At 41.4% G+C, this 21469-nt stretch overlaps 1 protein-coding gene across 4 annotated transcripts in view; it reads right to left on the reverse strand.

Annotated features, from left to right (window-relative positions):
- Positions 1 to 18752, reverse strand: part of rbms3 (RNA binding motif, single stranded interacting protein) — a 243788-nt gene extending 225036 nt beyond the window's left edge. The window contains exon 1 of one of the 4 annotated variants that reach the window (XM_088328442.1): positions 17696 to 18752. In XM_088328442.1, coding sequence (XP_088184568.1) covers positions 17696 to 17770 — 75 coding nt within the window. In that variant the 5' untranslated portion in view covers positions 17771 to 18752. The remainder of the gene's footprint in view (positions 1 to 17695) is intronic. The other 3 variants (XM_088328441.1, XM_088328443.1, XM_088328445.1) reach the window with 3 other exon arrangements.
- Between the last annotated feature and the right edge of the window lie 2717 nt (positions 18753 to 21469).

Consider the following 21469-nt stretch of genomic DNA (forward strand, 5'->3'; position numbering starts at 1 on the left):
ACAAACGACCGCTGGAAGGATGACAATAATGTCGAAAGTGAACGCTGCCGACACGTGACACGAAGTGTCGAAGGAATCATCGAATGTTGATTGAACGTTGACGACACAAAACGGATTTTCGGGAGACTCCTTCGCCTCACCGATGTTTATTCAGTGTTTGCAGGAAGCTAAGCTAATGTCAGGCCAGTGATAAATTGTGGCCGCAAAGTGCTGCGCAAACAGAAGCTACCTCGGAACGAGGCCGAGCGCATCCACGACCAAGCTTTATTGCTTTATCAGCTGAATCCTAATGTGACCCTCTTTGGCTGCCGGCCCTCAGAGGCGGAAGAAACCATCTTTTGGCTTCCTTCCTCTGTCGACTTGAACTTAGGTTTGCTTCGGCAAATTTAGAACGCTAAGCCAACTCAAAACATCCCTAAATTTCATCAGAAGAAACTGTTCCCGAGATTCAAGTATCAATTAGCTGGAACCAGAACAAGGATGGACAAATTACGACCCGCGGGCCACTTATGGCCAGTTAGGTTTTCCAATTTGGCCCGCTAGACGAAAATTGTAAAAATAAAATGGTTAAATGTTTTTTTAAGTACTACTAATAATAACTTGCTGTCATATTGATGCCACTGTTGTCAACAGTTTCCATGTCAATCCACCCCTATATTAACTCATTCAATGCCATAACTTAAGAATGTTTTTTTGAGAAGCATTGTCCCTGAGTGCCAAAACGTAATACGTTTTTCTGGGTTCATTTAAAAATTCTATGACAAAAGGTTTGGTGCTGCTCATCCGTAAGTATCAAGCCTACGGGAATGATTTCCGTATGATAAATCACCATTAGATGGCAGGAGTGGCTTTGATCAGATCTTTGTTCGCACATAGAGGTAGCCCCCCCCTTCCTAGTGTTGCTCCCCTTTTTCTGTGGATGAATGTGTGTAGGGGGGCCCCATTTGGCGAGTAGGCGCAGTGAAGCTGAGTAGTGATAAGTCACGATACATGGATAAATAGCAAAAGGCTCTTAACTCCTCAACGGAGCTTATTATTTAAAAAAAATTAACGACATTTAAGTCCAATTGTCATTGTTCCGTTATAGAGGGATGATGTTTTGTGCACGTCCGCAAGAACGCGATCGCCATGGTGACCAAATGTTCATGCACGGTTCGTGCATCGGTTCGGTATCCGTGCAATAAAAGGTTATTTTTCAAGCAAAGTGCTCTTGTGGAAATCATTGTTTTTTGTTTTGGTTTGAACAATTTTATTGACACTAGTAACATCAAATAAACAATGTGAGGTTTGAACAATTTTTCTCGACAATATTAGGATATTGGAGGTATAACAAATACAAAAAAAGCAGCGATGTGAAAGTTCTGTCAGAAATACATCTGTTCACAGTAATGTTTCTTGGAAACGAGTATTTAAAAACGTAGCCATGTTCAACTGTTGTTTACTAAACAATGGTAAAAGCTAGAAACAGATATTTTTTTTTCTTATGAACGATGAGGGTCTAAGCATTCTTTTGACATGTCCTATGCCTATACAACTACAGAACTCAATTTTCTGTCGGCCTGTCATTTACATATTTTTAGCTTTGTCAGTATTATGCTTTATTATTTAGCTTACATTAGTAACCTACCCACATGTTATAATCCCGAATGACACAACAAATGTATTCACTAACAATGGGAAAAAAGATGTTTAGCATTGAAGTTGTTAGCAAACTGTTAAATTCACCAGTTGAGTGAATGCAGTTTTACACCTGAACAAACTCACCACGCTATATACAAACGCAACACTGCCCTCTGGCAGCTGGAGTTTGGTTTGCTGTTATCAAAACCAAAACTTTTGATAAAAAACGGCCAGGTTACATAAATTTATATATATATATATATATATATATATATATATATATATATATATATATATATAATTCTTTTTTTTTCTTCTTCCATTTTTTTAGTTTTTATAGAAAATGTGTCTTTTGTAATTTGCCCCAGTACACTACAGAAGATTTTTTAAATTTGGTAGCATTACAGATAATTAAAAAAAAAATCAAATAAATCGTTTTGTTTTCTACTGGTCCCGCCCACACCGCCAAATTGTTTAACCCAATGCAGCTTGGAACCCACCCTTGAACTACAAGCACCTTCTGTCAAAGAATCATGGGCAAAATCCACCCAACTCTCTACAAAATGTTTCTCAAAAACCCAGATAGAACCCAACTTTCAAAACAGATGGTGGCGCTAAAACATATGCAGTGTATCCATGCTCCAATATTTTCCAGGACATATCTTACACGGCACCGATCGTCCCAATACGTCGAGAAGAGTGCAACATATGGCAGCTACACCCGCTTGCAGCTGTTGTTTGGGGGATAAATAATGGATACACAGCGTCCGCAGGGGCACTCAACAGACAGGAAATTAGCCACTAACACTTTTTCAAAGCAGCCGATTCCCTAGCAAGAGCCCAAGGACAAAACAGAACGAGGCGAGAAAAAATATGCGTATTTTTCAAACGCAACATTTGCATTTATTCAAAGTTGCCTCTCTCAGATTTCAGCACATCCGAATTAATGGAAATAGCAAAAAAAAATGCATAAAATCACTTTTTCAGTCGATCACTCGACCTTCTTAAGGCAGCTGAAAAGAAAGGATGTCGCACATTTAAATGTTTGTGTATGCATTTTTATTTGCTGTATAATAATCCACTTCTCGAAGTGGTTGAAATGTTTTTCTTTACTTTGTTTGCGTAGTTGTTAAAATGGGCTTTCATTTTTATTTTTTCAATTTCGTCCTGTAGCTCAATTGTTACAGCCCAATAGACTGTTAACAAATGCTGTGTAATATTATTAATGGTATGTTTGAATTAAAGATTAAATAGAGAGAAATAAAATAGTTGTTTGTAAATTAAGTTATATCAAACAAAAACAAAAATTACAACATGACTGCTTAAAAAAAATAGCTAGGCATACAATAAAATAGAGGAACTAATGTTATAGAAACAACTTATCATTTAGCCTTTCACTTTAGTGTGTGTGTAATACTCTCATTTAATCACAAACACGCTTGATTGACAGACTAATGTTAGCTAATATATTAGTCTCCACCTAAATGTGCTTCCCTAAAAAGAGTTAACTACACTAACTCTTAATCACACGCTTTTCTAACACGGAGTTTTTTAAATCTCAATATTATCAGTGGCTTGATTTAGAGCATATGTGTCAAACTCCCAGCTTGCGGGCCACGTCCGGCCCGCCGTGTAATCATATCCGGCCCGCAAGACCATTTTGCATTATTGTTATTAATGGCCCATCAATATGAACAGCGCCGTCCATCCCTGAACATCATATTCTGACGTTTTAGTCAATGTACCTATTCCTTCATATATGACGTATACCATACTATATACCAGGGGTCGGGAACCTATGGCTCGCGAGTCTGATATGGTTCTTTCTATGAGTACCTTTGGCTTAGAGACAATTTAATTGCATGCAAATTTTCTCCATCTCGTTCAAAACTGGAGCAGTTAATTCTGTTCAGACACAAAGCCAAACCAGTGCTGACGACTAAGTTGTACTTTTCAGAATATATAGGGCACGTTTTCACAACAATTTACAGTCAAGGTGTCACACAAAAAACCTCGTTTTGGCTGTACAACGCTAAAGAATCCTTTATATAAAAGCTCACTATATCATCTATGTTCAGTGTTCAGATACTTTTTGATGAATCCACAGAACAAATTGTAAATACGCCAAAACACCGGAAGAGAACTTAAAGTTATTTGATTGGGTGAGTGGGAGGAATGGGTGGAGCTATGCAAAAAGTGCAAGCACTCCCTCCCATCTCTCGCCCTACTCCGTCAGCGCACATCAGGCTCCCTGTTCTCAGAATGTTGTGACGTTTTTACAAAATAATTTGTGTAGCATTTTCATATTTCTACTTTTGACAGGAGACATATTAAGGAGAGCAAAATCTTTTGGGATATTTAAGTTTTTTTAATATATACATTGAAATAGGAGCAAAGGAATTTGAATGCTATTTTAATGTTAAGTTGTTTAAGTTAAGTTCTAAGTTGTATAATTCAACAAGATATTTTTATTTACAGCAAAATAATAAATACTGTATAGAATAGAATATAATTTCCTTTTATTGTCTTTCTTTGTAACCATGCACACAGAACGAAATGTCGATAAACCTGACCCGTACAGTTAAGCTGTAGCGAGCCAAGTGATTTAAGGTTTAAATTTAATATTCTTGTCTGTTTTTATTCATATTTATGTTCCAAAAACATTCAGTTTCAGTGTGTTCAATAAATGTTTATCCTAGTTGGCCCGCGACCTTAAGTGTGTTTTGAATTTTGGCCCCTTGTGCAATTGAGTTTGACATCCCTGATTTAAAGGAATATCGGGATTCAGGAGTTAGCATGGGTGCCACTTTTTACTCTGCTCTCACCTTATTCTACTGCTTGAAGTTAGTAATAGTTGTGAGATTGAATGTGTATTACATTTTTTGGGGAGTTTACTGTTTTTTCTCTTTTACACATCTGTATTTCCTCTCCTGTGGTGAGGAGCCCTCTCCCCCTGAGAGGTGAGAGAATTCTCCCACCGTGGTCCGCTGCGTGTTGTAAAAGGCGCCTAAAGTGGAGGGAGCGAGGGGTCTGGGGATCCTCTCCTCTCTATCTCTTCTTCCTAAGAGACAGCCAGGCAAAGAAAGGGGGGCGGGAGACCGAAAAGTGCCGCAAACCCTAGTTATAGGGTCACTAAATGTGAGAGGATGTGGAAGTAAAGCGACTGAGTGGAAGAAAGAGGGGATCGGAAGGATGATGACTAAAAGGAAGGTTGATGTGTTAGCCTTGAGTGAAACAAAGATGAAAGGAAAGGGTATATTTCAGCTTGGAGGTATGTATGGTAAAATGTCTGGAGTTACGGGTGGACAAGCTAGAGGAGGAGTTGCTGTGCTTGTGAGTGAGAAAGCAAAGGAAAAACTGGTAGAGTGGAAAGAGATACCTTCGACATTGATGTGGGTGCGATTAGAGGGGGGTGTAGAAGTAAGGATGTTTATATGTGCATATGAAACTGGTTCAGAAAGAAGTGCTGGGGAGAGAGAGGGGTTCTGGAAGGATTTGTCCGAATGTGTGGCAAGTGCGAAAGAAGGGTGGAAAGTGGTAATACTAGGTGACCTGAATGCTAGAGTGGGTGATGGAACGGTTGAAAATGTGATTGGTAGATATGGAGTACCAGGTAGAAATGAGAGTGGGAAGAAATTGATTGAGTTATGTGTGGAAAATGAGTTGGTGATTGCACATTGTTTAAAAAGAGGGACGTGAATAAGTACACCTTTGTCAGAGTGGATGGTGGTGAGATGGTGGACAGAGCACTGATGGATTATGTAGTGGTTAGGATAGGGATGTTAAGTAGATTGTTGGATGTGCATGTTTACAGAGGTGAATTGAGTGGTATGTCTGATCACTTTTATATGGAAGGAAAACTGAGAATAGATGGATCGTGGAAGGCAAGTATAAGAAGAATGTGAGGGAAGAGGTGAAAATGTCAGAGTTGAATAAGACAGAAAAGGAATGAGAGTTTAAAGAGTGGATAGGGGAAGAGTATGAACACATTAGAAGAAGAGAAGTGTAGAGTGTGCTAATGGAATAAAAGTGGTTTAAAGAGGCAGTGTTGATGAGTGCGAACGAAGTGTGTGGAATGAGAAAAGTTGGTCGAGGTATTAGGAAAGGAAGTGAATGGTGCAATGATGAGGTCTCAGTGGCTGTGACAGAGAAGAGACGTGCCTTTGAGGAGTGGCTGCAAGATTAGAGTGGTGATGCGAATGAAAGGTATAAAGTGAAGAAAAGATTGGTAAAAGCGGTAGTGGAAGCAGCGAAAAGGAAAGCAAATGATGAATGGTGTCAAAAGATAGGAGTGAACTTTGAGGAAAGGACAAAAGTGTTCTGGAGAGAAGTGAAAAGAGTGAGTCTGGAAAGGAAGAGAAAGTGAAAAATTAGGACGGTAGATTGCTGGTTAGCGGTAATGCAGTCAGGACAAAAGGGGCAGAGTATTTTGAGGAGTTGCTGAATGTGGAGGATGGGAGAGAAGTGAGAGTCGAGGCGATCGATGGTATGGTTGATATAAATGTGAAGCCTGTGGAAACATAGGAGGTGCAAGAGGCAGTGAAGGAAATGAAAGGGGGGAAGGCGCCTGGGTTGGAAGGTTGTACTGCTGAATGCCTGAGAAAAGGTGGCACGGCTATGATTGACTGGTAAGTACGCTTGTTGAATGTATGCTTTTTAAGTTGTGTGGTTCCTGTTGATTAGTGTAGTGCATGTGTGGTGCCGTTGTATGAGGGTAAAGGTGATAAGTATGAATGTAGCATTTCGAGAGGTATCAGTTAGTTGTCTGCGCCGGGTAAGCTGTATGGAAGAGTCTTGATTAAGAGAGTGAGAGAAAGAACGAATGAGGTGGTGATGGAGGAGCAGAGTGGTTTCATTAAAGGAAGAGGATGTGTGGATCAGGTGTTTGCAGTACGACAGGTGCGTGAGAAATATTTTGAAAAAGGTAAGGATCTTTATTTGGCTTTTATGGACTTGGAAAAGGTGTATGACAGAGTTAATAGAGTGGCGTCTTGGCAGGTGATGGTAATGTATGGAGTGGGTGGAAAGTTGTTGGAAGCATTGAAGAGTTTTCATGTGAACAACAGAGCATGTTTAAGAGTAGGGAGTGAGACAAGTGAGTGGTTCCCTGTGTTGACTGGTGTAAGATAGGGGTGTGTGATGTCACCATGGCTGTACAATGTGCACATGGATGGTGTGGAGAGAGAGGTGAATGTGAGAGTATTTGGCAGAGGTGCAGAGATGATCGATAACAGGGGAACGGTGTGGCAGGTAAATCAGTTGTTGTTGTTTGCAGATGACACAGCACTTGTGGCTGATTCTGAGGAAACATTGAGAAGGTTGGTAACGGAGTTTGGAAGAGTATGTGATAGGCATAAGTTATGTGTCAATGTTGGGAAGAGTAAGGTGATGAAGTGTTCACGTGATGGAGTGGGCATGGCGTTAGAAAAAAGGTTGCATGGACTGGTGCTGGAAGAAGTCAAAAGCTTTAGGTACTTGGGTTGTGATGTGGCTGCAGTTGGTGGAATGGAGTGCAAGGTATTGCACAGAGTGAATCAAGGAAGAAGGTTTTGGGTGCTCTGAGGAGAGTGATGAGCAACAAGAGTATGAGTATGGATGTTAAGAGGGGACTGTATGAGAGTGTGATTGTGCCGACTTTGTTGTATGGTGCAGAGACTTGGGGCCTGAACGCGGATTTGAGAAGGAAATTAAATGTTTTAGAGATTAAGTGTTTCAAGGAGTATGTTAGGAGTGACAAGATTGGATAGATTGAGAAATTAAATTGTGAGAGACAGAACTGGAGTAGTAGTGGAACTAAGCAAGCGTGTGGATAAGATGGTACTCGGTTGGTTTGGACACATGGAGAGGATGGATGAGGAGCGAATGTTGAAGAGGATCTACAGAGCAGAAGTAAATGGAAGGAGACTAAGAGGAAAGCCACGATTGGCATGGAGGGATAGTGTTATGAGTGCACTGCAGGAAAGAGGTCTAAATCTCGTGGAAGCTAGAGCTCTTGTTGGTGATAGGGATGAGTGGAGAGGTGTTGTAAAAGGATAGTGGGATGTTTGGACGCGTTCTAAGGGATGGGCAGGGCACCCGTACGATGCGGCAGGGGTAAACCAGTGAAAGCTGTCGGGCCCTGCTGTTGAACAGAAGAGTGTGTTGTGTCACCCTGACCCGAGTGACATGGCCGCTTTCTTGTGTCATCTGGAGGGACGGATGCATTACCAACTTAGGTGCCGAGGTGCTTAACTTGTTTGGGTGTCTGGACATTTGGGTTGGCCGTGGACCAAAAAATGTTGTGTGTGAATTTTGCTATTTTTTTCCCTTTATTTTGTTTACTTTGTTATTTTAAGTGTTTGTCTTGCTGTCGGTCAACCCTCTTGAGGCATATGACCAAGGTAGGTAGGTAGGTAGGTAGATAGATGGATAGATAGATAGATAGATTTCCGCTCCAGTGTGCAGTCTGTGACTGCGGAGTGCGAACAGTACAGAGTGGGGACAGTTTATTTTTCAGTGGCTCCACCCCCGGTTGCTTATTCAATACGAAGGTGCAGGATAGGTAGCAGGCAGCGAGGAAGAGGGGAGTAGGAGACATGGAGGGGCTGTGCTGCTCTGAGCTTTAAAATTGGCTTGTCGAAAAAAAAGAAAAAAGAAGCCGATACCAATATCCGTCAAATTCCCAAATACCAGTGCTGATAATCGGCCTGCCCAATAATCGCGCGACCTCTATTTAATTTATTATGAAATATGACAAAAACCACTTCCCAGTTGCTCTATGACCAGTTGCTCTATGGTGTGATCAACAAGTCCCTCAAAACAAGTACAAACGGGCTAGGAGCCAGCTTCTTCTACAAGGCCATCACCACCTTAAACATTTGCACAAAACTGTGAAGACATCTTGCGACTTTTCTTTTTTTTTTTTTTTGTTGCTGCTAAATGCCGTTGCACAAAACTGTGAAAGTATGCACATTGTGACTGTTTTTGTTGTTGTTGCTGCTAAATTGCACTTCTTTTCATTGCACAATTGTTACGATACGTTATTTTTTTTCATTCACGAACATTGCACTTTTATTATAATTAAGGCCAGTCTCTAAGCACTATGTTATCAATATTTTTTCTGACTTTTATTCTGATGTTTTTTTTCTCTTTTTTTCTCTTTCAAGTCTTTATTTACATGTTTAACCTAGAGTGTCCAATCTTGTTGCGTACTATGTTTCACATCAATGATATAGATGACAATCAAGACAATTCAGTTCAATTCAAAATCGATACAATAAAATTAATAATAAAAACAATCTAACAAAATTTTTAAAAATATATATAAAATAATTTAAAAAATAAAATCCGTGGATTTGTCTTAATATTCTGCAATATTCTTGAAGACTTCAGAATCCTCTAAGAATTTTGAAAAATAAATGCTCCCATATAGATTTGGTTCTACACATTGACTCTTACAACAAAGTTGCCAAAGCATCGATACAAATCAATAGATTAACTGCAACTAAGTGGCATCATTACAAATTTAGGAAGACAGCTATGAATTAATGTCGTAATCTTTTCTACAACCTATTACTTAAAGGCTTTTCATGATAAAGTAGAGAATTCAAGTGAAGTCAATGTAAACATTGTAGCACTTGGCAAGAAAACGTGCAAAGCTCTGCACATTGACAAAAGTTTTGTTCAAGTCCTTAGCTGCCAAGAAGCGACATCTGCAAGCAGCCCGCACAGAAAGCCAACATTTTTTCATTGCCTTGCCAATAGTCTGCTTATGTGCTACTAATTACTTTTGAAGAATGATCCCCTTGCCCCCGCTCCCTCCGACAAAAGTTTACAACGCCGTGGGCTCTCTCCTGCGCAATCCATTATGGCTTTCCGAAGCTGTCTAATTGGCCCACCTGAGCGACGGCGTGTTTTTTCCAGCAGTTATGGCGGAACGGTAAGAGCCCGCCAAAGGGGCAAAAATCCAGGAGGTTGACGTGAGTCAGTCCTCTCAAATCAAACCAAGAGAAAAGCCTGTTTGCTCACGGTAATCCCCCGCTCGCTCGACAAGGCTTGGCGAGGTTCATCTGCTGCACTAAATTGCTGCACCAATCCTTATTTGTATAGAAGCTCATTGTGACTGTGCCCCCCCCTGCTCTCTCTCCCGACACGACTGGCAGCCATTCCAGCTCGTGCCTATTTGCTTATCCTCATTCGTGCGTGGCAGAATTGGCTTTTTCAGAAGCGTTTACCAAGATAGGCATGACACTGAATGCTGCGGCAGGTGCTTGATGCCATCAAGCTTGCATGGGAGTCTCACAAGGCTATACCTATCAGAGTTATGGCTGTCATTACCAGAGGAAAAAAAAGACTAACTGGCTCAGCGAATCCCACTAATGTAGCCATAAAATATGATTTTTTTATTCAAAAAAAATAGTATCAGATAGTGTACAGAACCAGAACAACAAAGTTTACTCGAATCCTCAAAATCTGACGATGATGAAAGTTACTCTTACACAGGCTCGACTACGGATCTCTGCTACCTCATGTTGAACCACGATAAAAAAACAACGCTGGAATACTTACTGGCTTTAACTGAACAAAACATGACAATGAGTCAGCGCAGGATATGTTGGAAGACCAACTAGTTGTAACTGAACTAAGCATTAAAATTAAACTTTGACAAACATTTCCACACTTGGAACACTACATGGGTCCACCACCCGAACAAAACATGAAAGGAAGACAACGCAGGAGATAAGACAAATGAAGGCGATTTTGATCCACAATCTTGGTTGCAGCAGACTACCAGAGTGACGTGTCCTCACAACCAGTGAGAGCAAAAACTTGCTCAGTCAGTATGAACAAATGGCAATTACAAACAGGATCTTCCATTACAGGTTCCCGCAATTAAAACTACAACCAGTGATTTGATGCAAACATATATTGCTTATTTTGTCCACATCCCAAGTCATAGCGCCATGTATTGTAATGAAGATTAACCCAAATATTCTATTCTATTCCAGCCAGGCAGGAATCTTCCAGCATGCTGCTCAGCAAAGTGCACAACGCAGCCGTTCGTTAAAAATTCAGCAGCAATTATCCCAGCTGAGTCTGAGTCAGCGAGCACTGCAAGAGGAGCTTCCAAGTCGTCCTACCTGAGCGTTTGGAGCTCGCCGCGAGACATTCTCAAGACAAAAGGAGGCAACAAAAGGACTTTCCAAATTGAGAATGGGCTATTCACAGCGTGTGTGTCCTGTCCAACTTGTGTTTTGCATTCAAGTGGACAAGAAGTACTCTAACGTGGCCTAAAGTGCTATAGAAAAATAATTGGACTTTTATTGTCATTGATTACAACATGCCAAAGAGAAGCCCAAGATTTTCTGGGCTGTTTAGATGACCTTTTTTAAGGTTCACCTAACTTGAAGAGGTCATGGAGTTGATGACTCACACCAACATCTTCCAAATATTACTGTAAGAAATGTAAGAGTTAGTTGTTTAATTATTACAATGTAGGCAAAGAGCATCCAATGATTTCGCAGGCTGAGTGGATGACCCTCTGTAGAAGGTAATGCACTTGACTTTTCACACAACAACCTTTAGAATATTGCCATAGGAAGTGTAAGATATGATCATTGATTCTGTGTTTCCAGACATTTATCTGTGCTTGTTTTTTCACACAGCAACCTGTATCGAGTTGAGTTAGTACTTTGTGCTCAAGGACAACCCAAGTGGAAAGTGCGGAAAGCTGACTTTAATCACATCCCAGCTTTCTCACATAACTTTTTACACAGCCGAGCTTGTAAGAAACACAAGCACAGACAAAATGTGTGCTTAGAAAATAATAAAAACGTTAGCACATTAGTATAATGCTGAGCATCTGTGTTTTGAGCTAAATCTATGCCATATTATCCCGTCTGTGTAACATGGAAAAATCACATGACTTTAGTTACATCGATTTGAAAAACATGGGATTTGGATAGCTAAATTTAAGTCAAATAACTGCAAGAGTCAGATTTTTTTATTCCCTACTTAAGCCCTGAATTGTAAATATTCACAGGCATCCTTCAAGAGGTTCTACTGAATCTCTTCTTGAATCTTGAACAAATCCCCAAACTTGAAGCCAGATCCTTCTTTTTAACCTTTTCTCCTCCATTATCATATTACATCTCTTAACTAAGCAAACAATGAAATCCTCCCTCCCTCCCATTTTTCCTTTCTCATTTAATTATCAGAGGAATTTTCGGCACAGACATTTGGAAAGGTTTCTTTCGTGCAATGTTAGCTTAAAGCTATATTTAAGTTTTTACTTTGCAGTATGCGCTAAGTATATGCCCTAAAACCTTTCATTTTTAATCTCTTTTAGGAAATAAACAATCAGAGGGGTGTGGCTACTATTTGTTTTAAGTACAAAATGTCTCCAAATAAAAACTGGTATCCGTGTATAAAAAGAAATAGGGACTGATTGTCCATTTGGTGCAGCATCATAAGCAAGAGGATAAAAATAAAACAGTCACCCATCCCTGACAAAAGCACTAACAACTATGATTAGCCTGATTTCTGCCGGGCTCGGCAGACGCAAAGCCGCCATCTGATATTTAAGATGCAAATGATTCACCTTTCACACGCGCGGCAAACTGTGAAAGTCACTAAACATCCCGTTCCCGAGGCTATCATGATGCAAATGGGGCCTTTAAACAATCCTCTTGTCAAAACAAGGAGCTGATACTAACAAATGCTGCAACCCGTCCTTTGAGAAATGAAATGTGTGCGGGTAACTCATCTGACGAGCAGGAAGTCCCAAAAATCTTGACCACAAAAAGAGTCATATGAGAACAATTATTTTATATAGAAGACACATGAACACAAACAATTTCAGAAATCCATTATCCTACTAAAGAGCAGCACATGCTACGCCCCGCTGCACTAATCAATACAAAGACAAATGTTAGTTTATTTTCTCATGGTCTGACTTTGGCAATCCATTGTGGGTTAACAAGCACTCTGTGGACATCGCTGGAGAATCACATATGTCTGTCTTAAAGGGAAGATCGGGCCTAAACTGCCTGCCCGACCCAAGCCGCGGGTATATAAGCCCAAATCTGTCCAAACCTGATCGATTAACTTTATTTGAGGGACCAAACCAGAATTAAACCCAATGCTTTTTACTTCGGCGCAGTGCGTAATTCGGCACCGAAGTGTGCATTTCAGCTAAAGTACGCAGCTTAGGGTTTACTTCGGGCCGAGTCCCTGAAATCAAGTGCGCACTTCGAAGGGCATCGCGGAAATAAAAAGTCTGTCGGCAAAGTGCAGTGATATAAAACTGAACAAAATATCGCAGAAAATAAAATCATATTCTTTAGATTGGTTGGTTGCTTGGATCCCTTAACCACTAGGGTCGTAGGGGCACTATTTCCTGTGGTGTGTCTTGGGCAAGTACCACCTGGTGGCGCCCATTCCTCTCCAGGCCAAGATGCAAAATCAGAAAGAAACTTTGTAAAACTTGTAAGCTATTGACAAGAAGCAGAAATTATATCTGACGTAAGCCACTTAGAGGTGGGAAGAGGAAGCAGCGAATCTTCTACTGGGACACCGAAGATGAAATTTCTTTGGATTTCGTGATTTGGAGTTAAACTGATAGTTTGGTAAGCATGTTCTTTATGATAGACTTAACTGAATAATACAACTTTAGTGTCGAAGTGCGCATTTCAGCGCCTAAGTGTGCTACACAAGTAAAAGCACTGGTACTTCAGAAAAACAATACTCAAATAGAAGTAATCTAAATAATTACTTGAGTAAAAGTAAAAGCATGCAGTTCATCCACGAAGGTGAAAAAAGGTGAAAAAAAAAAGAGGGAACGAGAAGCCCAACCTAATGATTGACATTTTAAACCGGGTTCAAGCCGGTCCCAAGATCTTACCTCTAGTCTGTCTCCACTAACCGCAAAATGCCATTTAGACATTTTGTCCACCCAATCAAATGCGAAACTTGTTCCATTTTGCACAACAGGCCACAGAAAAGGGCTGGACTCTAGAAAAATGTATAACAAACATTAAGATTATGTTTACATCCTTTGCAACTATGTACTACAGTGGAACCTCGGTTTTCGAACGCCTCTCAGTTCGAACAAATCGGTTCTCGACCAAAAATTTCGAGAAATTCTTGCTTCGCTTTTCGTTCAAAAAAATCGGAGTTCGAATGCCGGTACGCTATGGGCGATGCTGAGCGGCGTACGGGTGTAGATTGCCCCCACCCATTGTGAAGATCTATTGTCACGTGACCGCGCACTTCTTTTTGCTTTCGTTTTATATATCGGTGAACGGAGTGTTTTAACCCCTAATTATGCCTCGGAAGAAGGTCGGTGCAAGAAGCAAAGTTGCTACAGGTGAAAAAAGAAGAGTAGTGCGTACAACTATTGCATTTAAGAAAGAAATAATAGCAAAATATGAAGAAGATGTGCGAGTTTCCCTTCTTTCGAGGGACCACAAAGGTAAGAAATCCTATTCATAAATCTTTTCTTTATCCTTTAACCGCTCACCACTTGTTGTGGAGACCCCGGTGCTAAATGACGTGTAAACGACCTGATTTTTTTATTTTTACACGTTCATGTTAGCGTAATCTTCCGTATGATTAGCCTGGGTTAGCTTCATGTTTACGTTCATGGTAAGCCTTCAAGGATTTGGAACGGATTAAAATGATTTTACATTACTTTTAATGGCAAAAACGATTTTCGGTGATCGACCAAATCGGTTTTCGAACAGGGTTCTGGAACGGATTATGGTCGAGAACCGAGGTTCCACTGTATATGCTCTCCATCCACATCTTGGGTGTGAGGTACTAAGAGCAAAAAAAGATCTCAAATGGAGATGAACACCCCTTAAGGACTGAAAAATATGTAGTCGTACAGAACCTACGCAAAAAACAATATGCAGAGTAACAAACAAAACTGGAGGGACAAAACAGGTTCAAAAACAAAAGAACAAAACCTGATATGGACAAGACATGGTATCTGAAACAATGATGACCAGACAAGAAATGAAAGAAAACAAGGAATTAAATGCACACTGATACGAAAAAAAGGGGGCTCGCCCACGGCTGACGAGCACAGTGCCGCCTCTTTTTTCAGCCCAGTTGGTAGGAGGGTCTTAAAGCGGCCGAGACAAACGAGACACCAAAGTAATCCACTCAAAGTTGAACATGGTACCTGATATGACACGACGACAACTGTACACTATGTAAGATAAATTTTGGAACTATATTGACACTTAAGAGACAAATGACACATCAAGACAATCCACACCCGGTTGAGGTACCCAATGCATGGTACCTGGCACGACAAAATACAAATTAAAAGAAAACTAGGAAGTAAATAGTCATTGACAAGACAAATGAGACAAGAAATCCAGGTTGAGGGAAACAATACATGGTACCTGACCCGACAAAAGAATGATAAGAAAGGAAAACTTGCAACTAGATACACGCTTACTAACAAAACAAATCAGACACCAGGACATTCCACACAAGGACAAGTGACACAATACATTGTACCTGACACAAAAATGACCCAACTATAACTGAAAGAAACTAGGAATGCAAATAAGACACCAGGACCATCCACACAAGGTCGGACATGATACCTGAAAGGACACAATGATCAACAGATCCGAAACAAAACCTGGACCGAGACAAACGAGACACCAGGACGATCCCTACAACGTCGAAGGAGCTGATACATGGTACCTTAAACAACAAGACCCTACAAGAACTGAAAGAAAACTAGGAACTAAATACACCGGGACAATTCGCATAAGGTCAAGGGAGCTGGTACATGGTACCTGAAACGACATGACGATGACTCGACAAGAACTGAGAGAAAACTGAGAAATATACACACACTAACGAGACAAATGAGACACCAGCACAAACCACATGAGATCGAACATGGTACCTGACACATCGATGAAACAAAATGAATTCGAAGAACACTAAGAATAAAATACACAGACGAGAAAATCGAGACACCAGGACAATCCACAAAATGAGCTGATTGGTGAAAATAAGGGAGGGGAACACAAAACACTGGCAGATGAGACAGAAAAAGAAGGATGGACAAAAACACTGGAAACAGAAAAACAGAACATAAAGGAAAGGAGCAATTTTGATGATTGGATGCTACAAGTAAGTTTTTCACATAATTTTTCTAAAATTGAACATTGAAATAAAAGCCCAATAGCAACGCCAACACCAAAGCGATCTGTGCGTGTGCCAAAACATGAATAGAAAGGCCCGCTTCCCTCGTCACGGGTCTCGTTTGCGTGGCACGCGACCCAGCGCCTCAGTCAAGGATAAATCAATCGCTGCTGGTGGTGGCACGATAGGATCTCCGCTGACCTTGGGCGTGAACTGCAGCGCCGGCAGCGTAGGCAGGGGATTGGAGGGGGGTTGGGGGGGGGGAAGCGTCTAGCAAGACGGCAGCCAAACGAGAGCGAGAAAGGGAGAGAAGGAGATACCCTGACCGAGACAAGCCACTCTCAGATAGGCCAAGTGGGGAGGGAGCGGATGATGGGAGGAGAGGGAAGCCATATGGCGGAGGCACAAATGTATTAAAGTATAAATCATAAGGGAGTCCTGGGGATGTGCCAGGAGGTGCTGCAGCCATCTCCGCCCCTTGCAAGAGGAACCTCACTCGACGACGATAGCGTCGATGCTTTTATCGATTCCTGGGTTTCAGGCAAGACATTGCTGTTGGATGCTTCCACCATTTTTGCATTGTGATGCTGAGCACAAAACCTGGACACTCTAAAGACTGTTGAGTCAAAAGGTAAAACATCTCTACTGCAAAATAAGAACAAGGACCCCAAAAAAGACTCAACCAAGCTAGATTTATTTTACACGCACCACTATTGGACATATTTAGGTCATCCACAGAAAGCAAAACTGATTTTCAAAGCCCCGTTCATTATCTACTCATTGATCAGGTCTGAAATATGAACTACAAAAGGACTTTCTGTCTTCAAATTGACAAAAACAGACAGCACGATACTTATAGGACAAGAACCCAAGTGCTCATTCAGTAGAGCCCCGGGATATGTGAATTGGTTCTGAAGTGGGGATCACAAAGTGAAGTTTCCGTATTCAGGGGGATAGAAACCTTTGGTCATTAGCTAATGATTTACGAACCTCTGGTACTCCAGATAAAAACATTAAAGTAACAAAACAGTATAAAGTGAATGCAACTCGTGTATCATGTATGTGCATACATGAAAAACATAAATGTGATGATGTGACATGAGCTTTAGAGTTAATGGCTGAATGCAAAGGGGCAAGGAGGATTATCATGCCCTTATAAGATTTAATCGTCTTCTTATTAAAAACTATAGCCCCGATCGATCATTGGTTGCGGAAATGTGATTTATCAAAGGTACAGATTTGTGTACACTCTTCGTATTTCTTGATGATTGCAAGGTTATTTCCCTGGTTATCATGTTTTTGCTTCACAACATCTTCAAAACACTGTGACCCAAATCAAAATTAGACCAGCATTTTACATGATGTTCACCATTTGCAGATATGCATCTTTGAGACGGAACTCATGATATTTGTGCAACTTTGTTCATACAAAATAATTTGTTGTTATTGTTGCATAAAGAGAAAATACTGAACAGAGGTCTTAAGAAAATGAATGTAAAATGAAAATTCTGTAAGAAGGGGTCACGGAATCCCAATGTTGTATTTAAATGTGCCACTATGAGGATACAAACCAATTCCCAATGGTAGCTAGATTACAGTCCTACTTGGCCCTCAGTGGTAAGGGCACAGAACCTAAAAAAAAACAAAATTGTAAAATCTAATGTCTTTATATCCATCTCAGAGCCTTGGCGGCTTATGCATAAATGAGCAAAGCGTGAAGGTTATTGGTTCGCTCCTCCCACAAACATCCGCCCATCGGCCCTGATCCCTGACACGACTCTGATTTAGACATCCAAACTCTGACAAGGTATCAGTCCCGTGAAAGTGTCACCACCAAGGGCGGCCATCAATCATCACCACTCAAGGATGACGGGAGGATAAATTGCCAGTGAGGCTGGGAAGAGCATGCTTGAGGAAAGCATACCTTAGTCTGGAGATAATTGGGATAGTAGTAGGTGTACTGGGGGTACATTGGTTGCTGCTCCAATCGCTTTCCCATGTAGCTGGAATCCTTAGTACTCAGGCAGGGAATGCTGACACCAGGTGAGTAGAAAATGGCGAGAACGTCGACAATCCGTTTCTACTCTGTTGTCACTTGTGGGTCCACAATATAGAAGGCAGTATCTGTCAATGTCTCAATGGAGTCCAGAGCTGGCGTTCAGGGCAGACTGTCCGATCAGTCACTGCCACTGGGATATTCCTTCAAGTTCTTGATCCGAGCGTATCCAGGCTTATCGGATCAGGTGTGATAGAAGAGAGGTAGAGGATGGATAGGACACAGAAGTTGGGGGAGGGAGGAATAAGAAAGGAGGAAAGGGATGGTAAAGGAACACAGGGAGAGGTGGTGCGGGTGCACTCGTCTATTCGAGTGGGATGACTTTTGCCTATGCTTCCATGCAGGCGCCGATTCCTCCCTCTCTCTCTCTCGCTCTCTCTCTCTCTCTCACCTCGTAGGAGCGACGCTGTCTGGGGGACAAGGATATCCTCGGCGCCGATTCCCAACTGATGCCGTATGTGATGCAAACTGTCCTTGGACTACACAGAGGATCCAGTTAAGACGCCGCACAAATGAGGAAGAAAAATCAGCTAATTGGATGGTCTGGTCCACTGGGTTTTATCTACAAGTCATGAAAGTGGTGACGGTGCCCCTGGTGGCCGGAAGAGAATGAGTCCCCCCTTCGCCGGTAATGCGTGCTCTCTATTTCCTCTTTCCCGCTCTCACTTCTGGAAGCTGCTCTCCGGGTTCTCACAGCCGCTCTCTGAATCTCTGGTGTTTGCTCGCCTCTCTCCCTTTCTTGCCTCCACACTGACAGGGCGGTAAAAAGGGGCTCGTCCAAGGCTGGCGAGCACAGTGCCGCCTCTTTTTTCAGCCCAGCTGGTAGGAGGGTCTTAAAGCGGCCGAGCAGACGCCCACCATTGGGTCGGGCGTTTGCTCAAGCTGGGAATATGAGGAGGAGGAGAGAGCTGAAGATTGAGAGGCAGATGGCAACAAGCAAGCGAGCCGGCGAGCAGCCGAGTCCCCCTGCTGGATGCAAGAAAACCTGCGTGCCTCTATTGTTTTTGAAGCCCATTTATACAAACGATGGAGTTATCATCCAACTCGAAAGTTTCACATATTTTGGACAGAAAAAAGAAAAAAATTACAGGAATCCCTTGCTATAGTACGGTTCACCTTTCACAATCTTGCTGCTTCACAGATTTTCATCATGCGTTGTGTTCTGTGTTCTGAAAGGCTTAACCGTCCCAAAGAGGGTAGGAATTAAATGTAAACCTTTTCAACATGCAGTAGTTGTATTTGTCAAAAGATTTTTTGGGCTAATAAAAAAGGTTTGTTGATGATGCGGTGACACAAACCAATAACAGACCACCATTTAATATGACAGGCACCTTAGAGACGTAAATTTTTGGGCACGCAAACTAATTTGTTGTTGATGCTATAAAGTGGGGAATGTGCTGTATAAGGGAGTCCCAAAAATCTTAAAGAAACATAATATTCAACACTGTAAAGGGGGGGTCTACTGTATTTAAATCGTATAATAATTGTATAATAATTGTATAATAATTGTCAAAAAATAAAGGAACATAACCCTGATTATAAAAATAGGTTCACTATTATCCAATCTCAGATATTCAGTACACCGGAACAGAAACAGAGGGAAAGGACAACCTCTAAAAACATATAAAAGGAATTATAAACTACATTGAGCCCACTTTTATTTGTATGGGAGAGATGGGGAGGATATCGATTGGAGCTTACCAGGTAAGGAGCGCCTGAATCGACGAGACACTTACACCCCAGCATCTGGAGAAAGAAAGATCGACAAAAGCCAAAAAAAATTGATTTCAATCAAGGTGAAAAGACTCCAGACTAGGATGTCAGAATGTTTTTTTAAACGGTAACTGGTTAGCATGAGGGACTAGGTATTTTCCATACAACAAAAAATGAGTAAATAAACGTTAATATAAAAGTCAAAACTAATCTGAATTGCCTGTTACGATCTAAAATATGTGAAAAACAGTTGGGTTTTATGAAGGTAGGTGACTCCCCACAGCATTTTCCTAGTTTGTCATTCAAATCTGGTCATTAAAAATGGAAATTCAGCAGAGTTTCATTATACAGACACGTCATGAATATTAACCAGTCGAATCATTAAGAATTAAAGGCAGGGAATTGAGACTTGACTCTAGAAATGGAAGAACTTGACCTGTGGCCCAGAAACAAGACTAGAAACGATCCGGAGGAGTGCTCGGAATGAATATATTCCAATTGTGAGACGTGGTCTGCTTGAATTAACACTTGGACATCGATAATGTTGCTCCAAACAAAACAGCTTCATTTATAATTCTATCAAGGTTTGAGTATACATACAGAGAATAAAATAAGTATTTGAACACCCTGCTATTTTGCTATTTCTCCCACTTAGAGATCATGGAGGATGTCTGAAATGTTCATCGTAGGTGCATGTCCACTGTGAGAGGGATAAACTAAAAAGAAAAATCCAGAAATCACAATGCATGTTTTTTTCACAATCTATCTGTGTGATTCCGCTGCGAATAAGTATTTAAACGACTGTGTATCATCCAGAATTCTGACCCTGAAAGACCTGTTATGCCCATTAGAAGTCCATTTGCACTCCATGTATAATCCTGAATTAGATGCTCCTGTTTGAGGTCATTAGCTGCATACAGACACCTGTCCACCCCATCCAAACAGTAAGAGTTGTAACATGGCGAAGACCAAAGAGCTGTCCAGAGACGCCAGAAACAAAAGTGTACACCCTCCACAAGAATGGAAAGGGCTAAGGAGCAATTGCCAAGCAACTTGGTAAAAAAAAGTCCACTGTTGAAGCAATCACTAGAAAATGGAAGAAGCTAAACATGACGGTCAATCTCAATCGGAGTGAAGCCCCATGCAAGAAATCACCTCATAGGGTCTCAGTGAGTCTAAGAAAGGTGAGAAATCAGCCCAAAACTACACGACAGGAGTTGGTCAATAACCTGAAACGAGCTGGGACCACGATTTCCAAAGTTACTGTAGATAAAACACTAAGACGCCATTTGGAATCATGCATGGCACGAAAGGTTCACCTGCTTAAACCAGCACATGTCAAGGCCCTACTTAAGTTTGCATATGACCATTTGGATGATACAGGAGTCATGGGAGAAGGTTTTGTGGTCAGATGAGACCAAAATAGAACTTTGTGGTCATAATTCCACTAAGCGTGTTTGGAGGAAGAAGAATGAAGATTGAATCCGAAGAACACCATCCCTACTGTAAGGCATGGGGGTGGTAGCATCAAGCTTTGGGGGTGTTTTTTTCTGACCATGAGACAGGATGAGTGCAATGCATTAAAGAGAGGACGACTGGGGCCGTGTATTGTGAGATTTTTTTAATAAAAACCTCCTTCCCTCAGTCAGAGTATTGAAGATGGGTTGTGGCTGGGTCTTCCAACACGACAACAACCCGAAGCACACAGCCAGGAAAACCAAGGAGTGGCTCCGTAAGAAGCATATCAAGGTTTTAGCATGGCCCAGCCAGTCTTCAGACCTGAACCCAAACGAAAATCTTTGGAGGGAGCTCAAACTCTGTGTTTCTTAGGGGCCGGTCACACAGACATTTGCGGCTGAATCACGGCCAGAAATTTCTGCCTTTGAGGCGGACGCTATTGGACGCATTGAGATCGCCATTCAGACGAGA

This window comes from Urocampus carinirostris, chromosome 2 (genome assembly GCF_059441175.1).
Source record: "Urocampus carinirostris isolate Australia breed hairy pipefish chromosome 2, RoL_Ucar_1.0, whole genome shotgun sequence".
Classification (NCBI taxonomy): Eukaryota; Metazoa; Chordata; class Actinopteri; order Syngnathiformes; family Syngnathidae; genus Urocampus; species Urocampus carinirostris.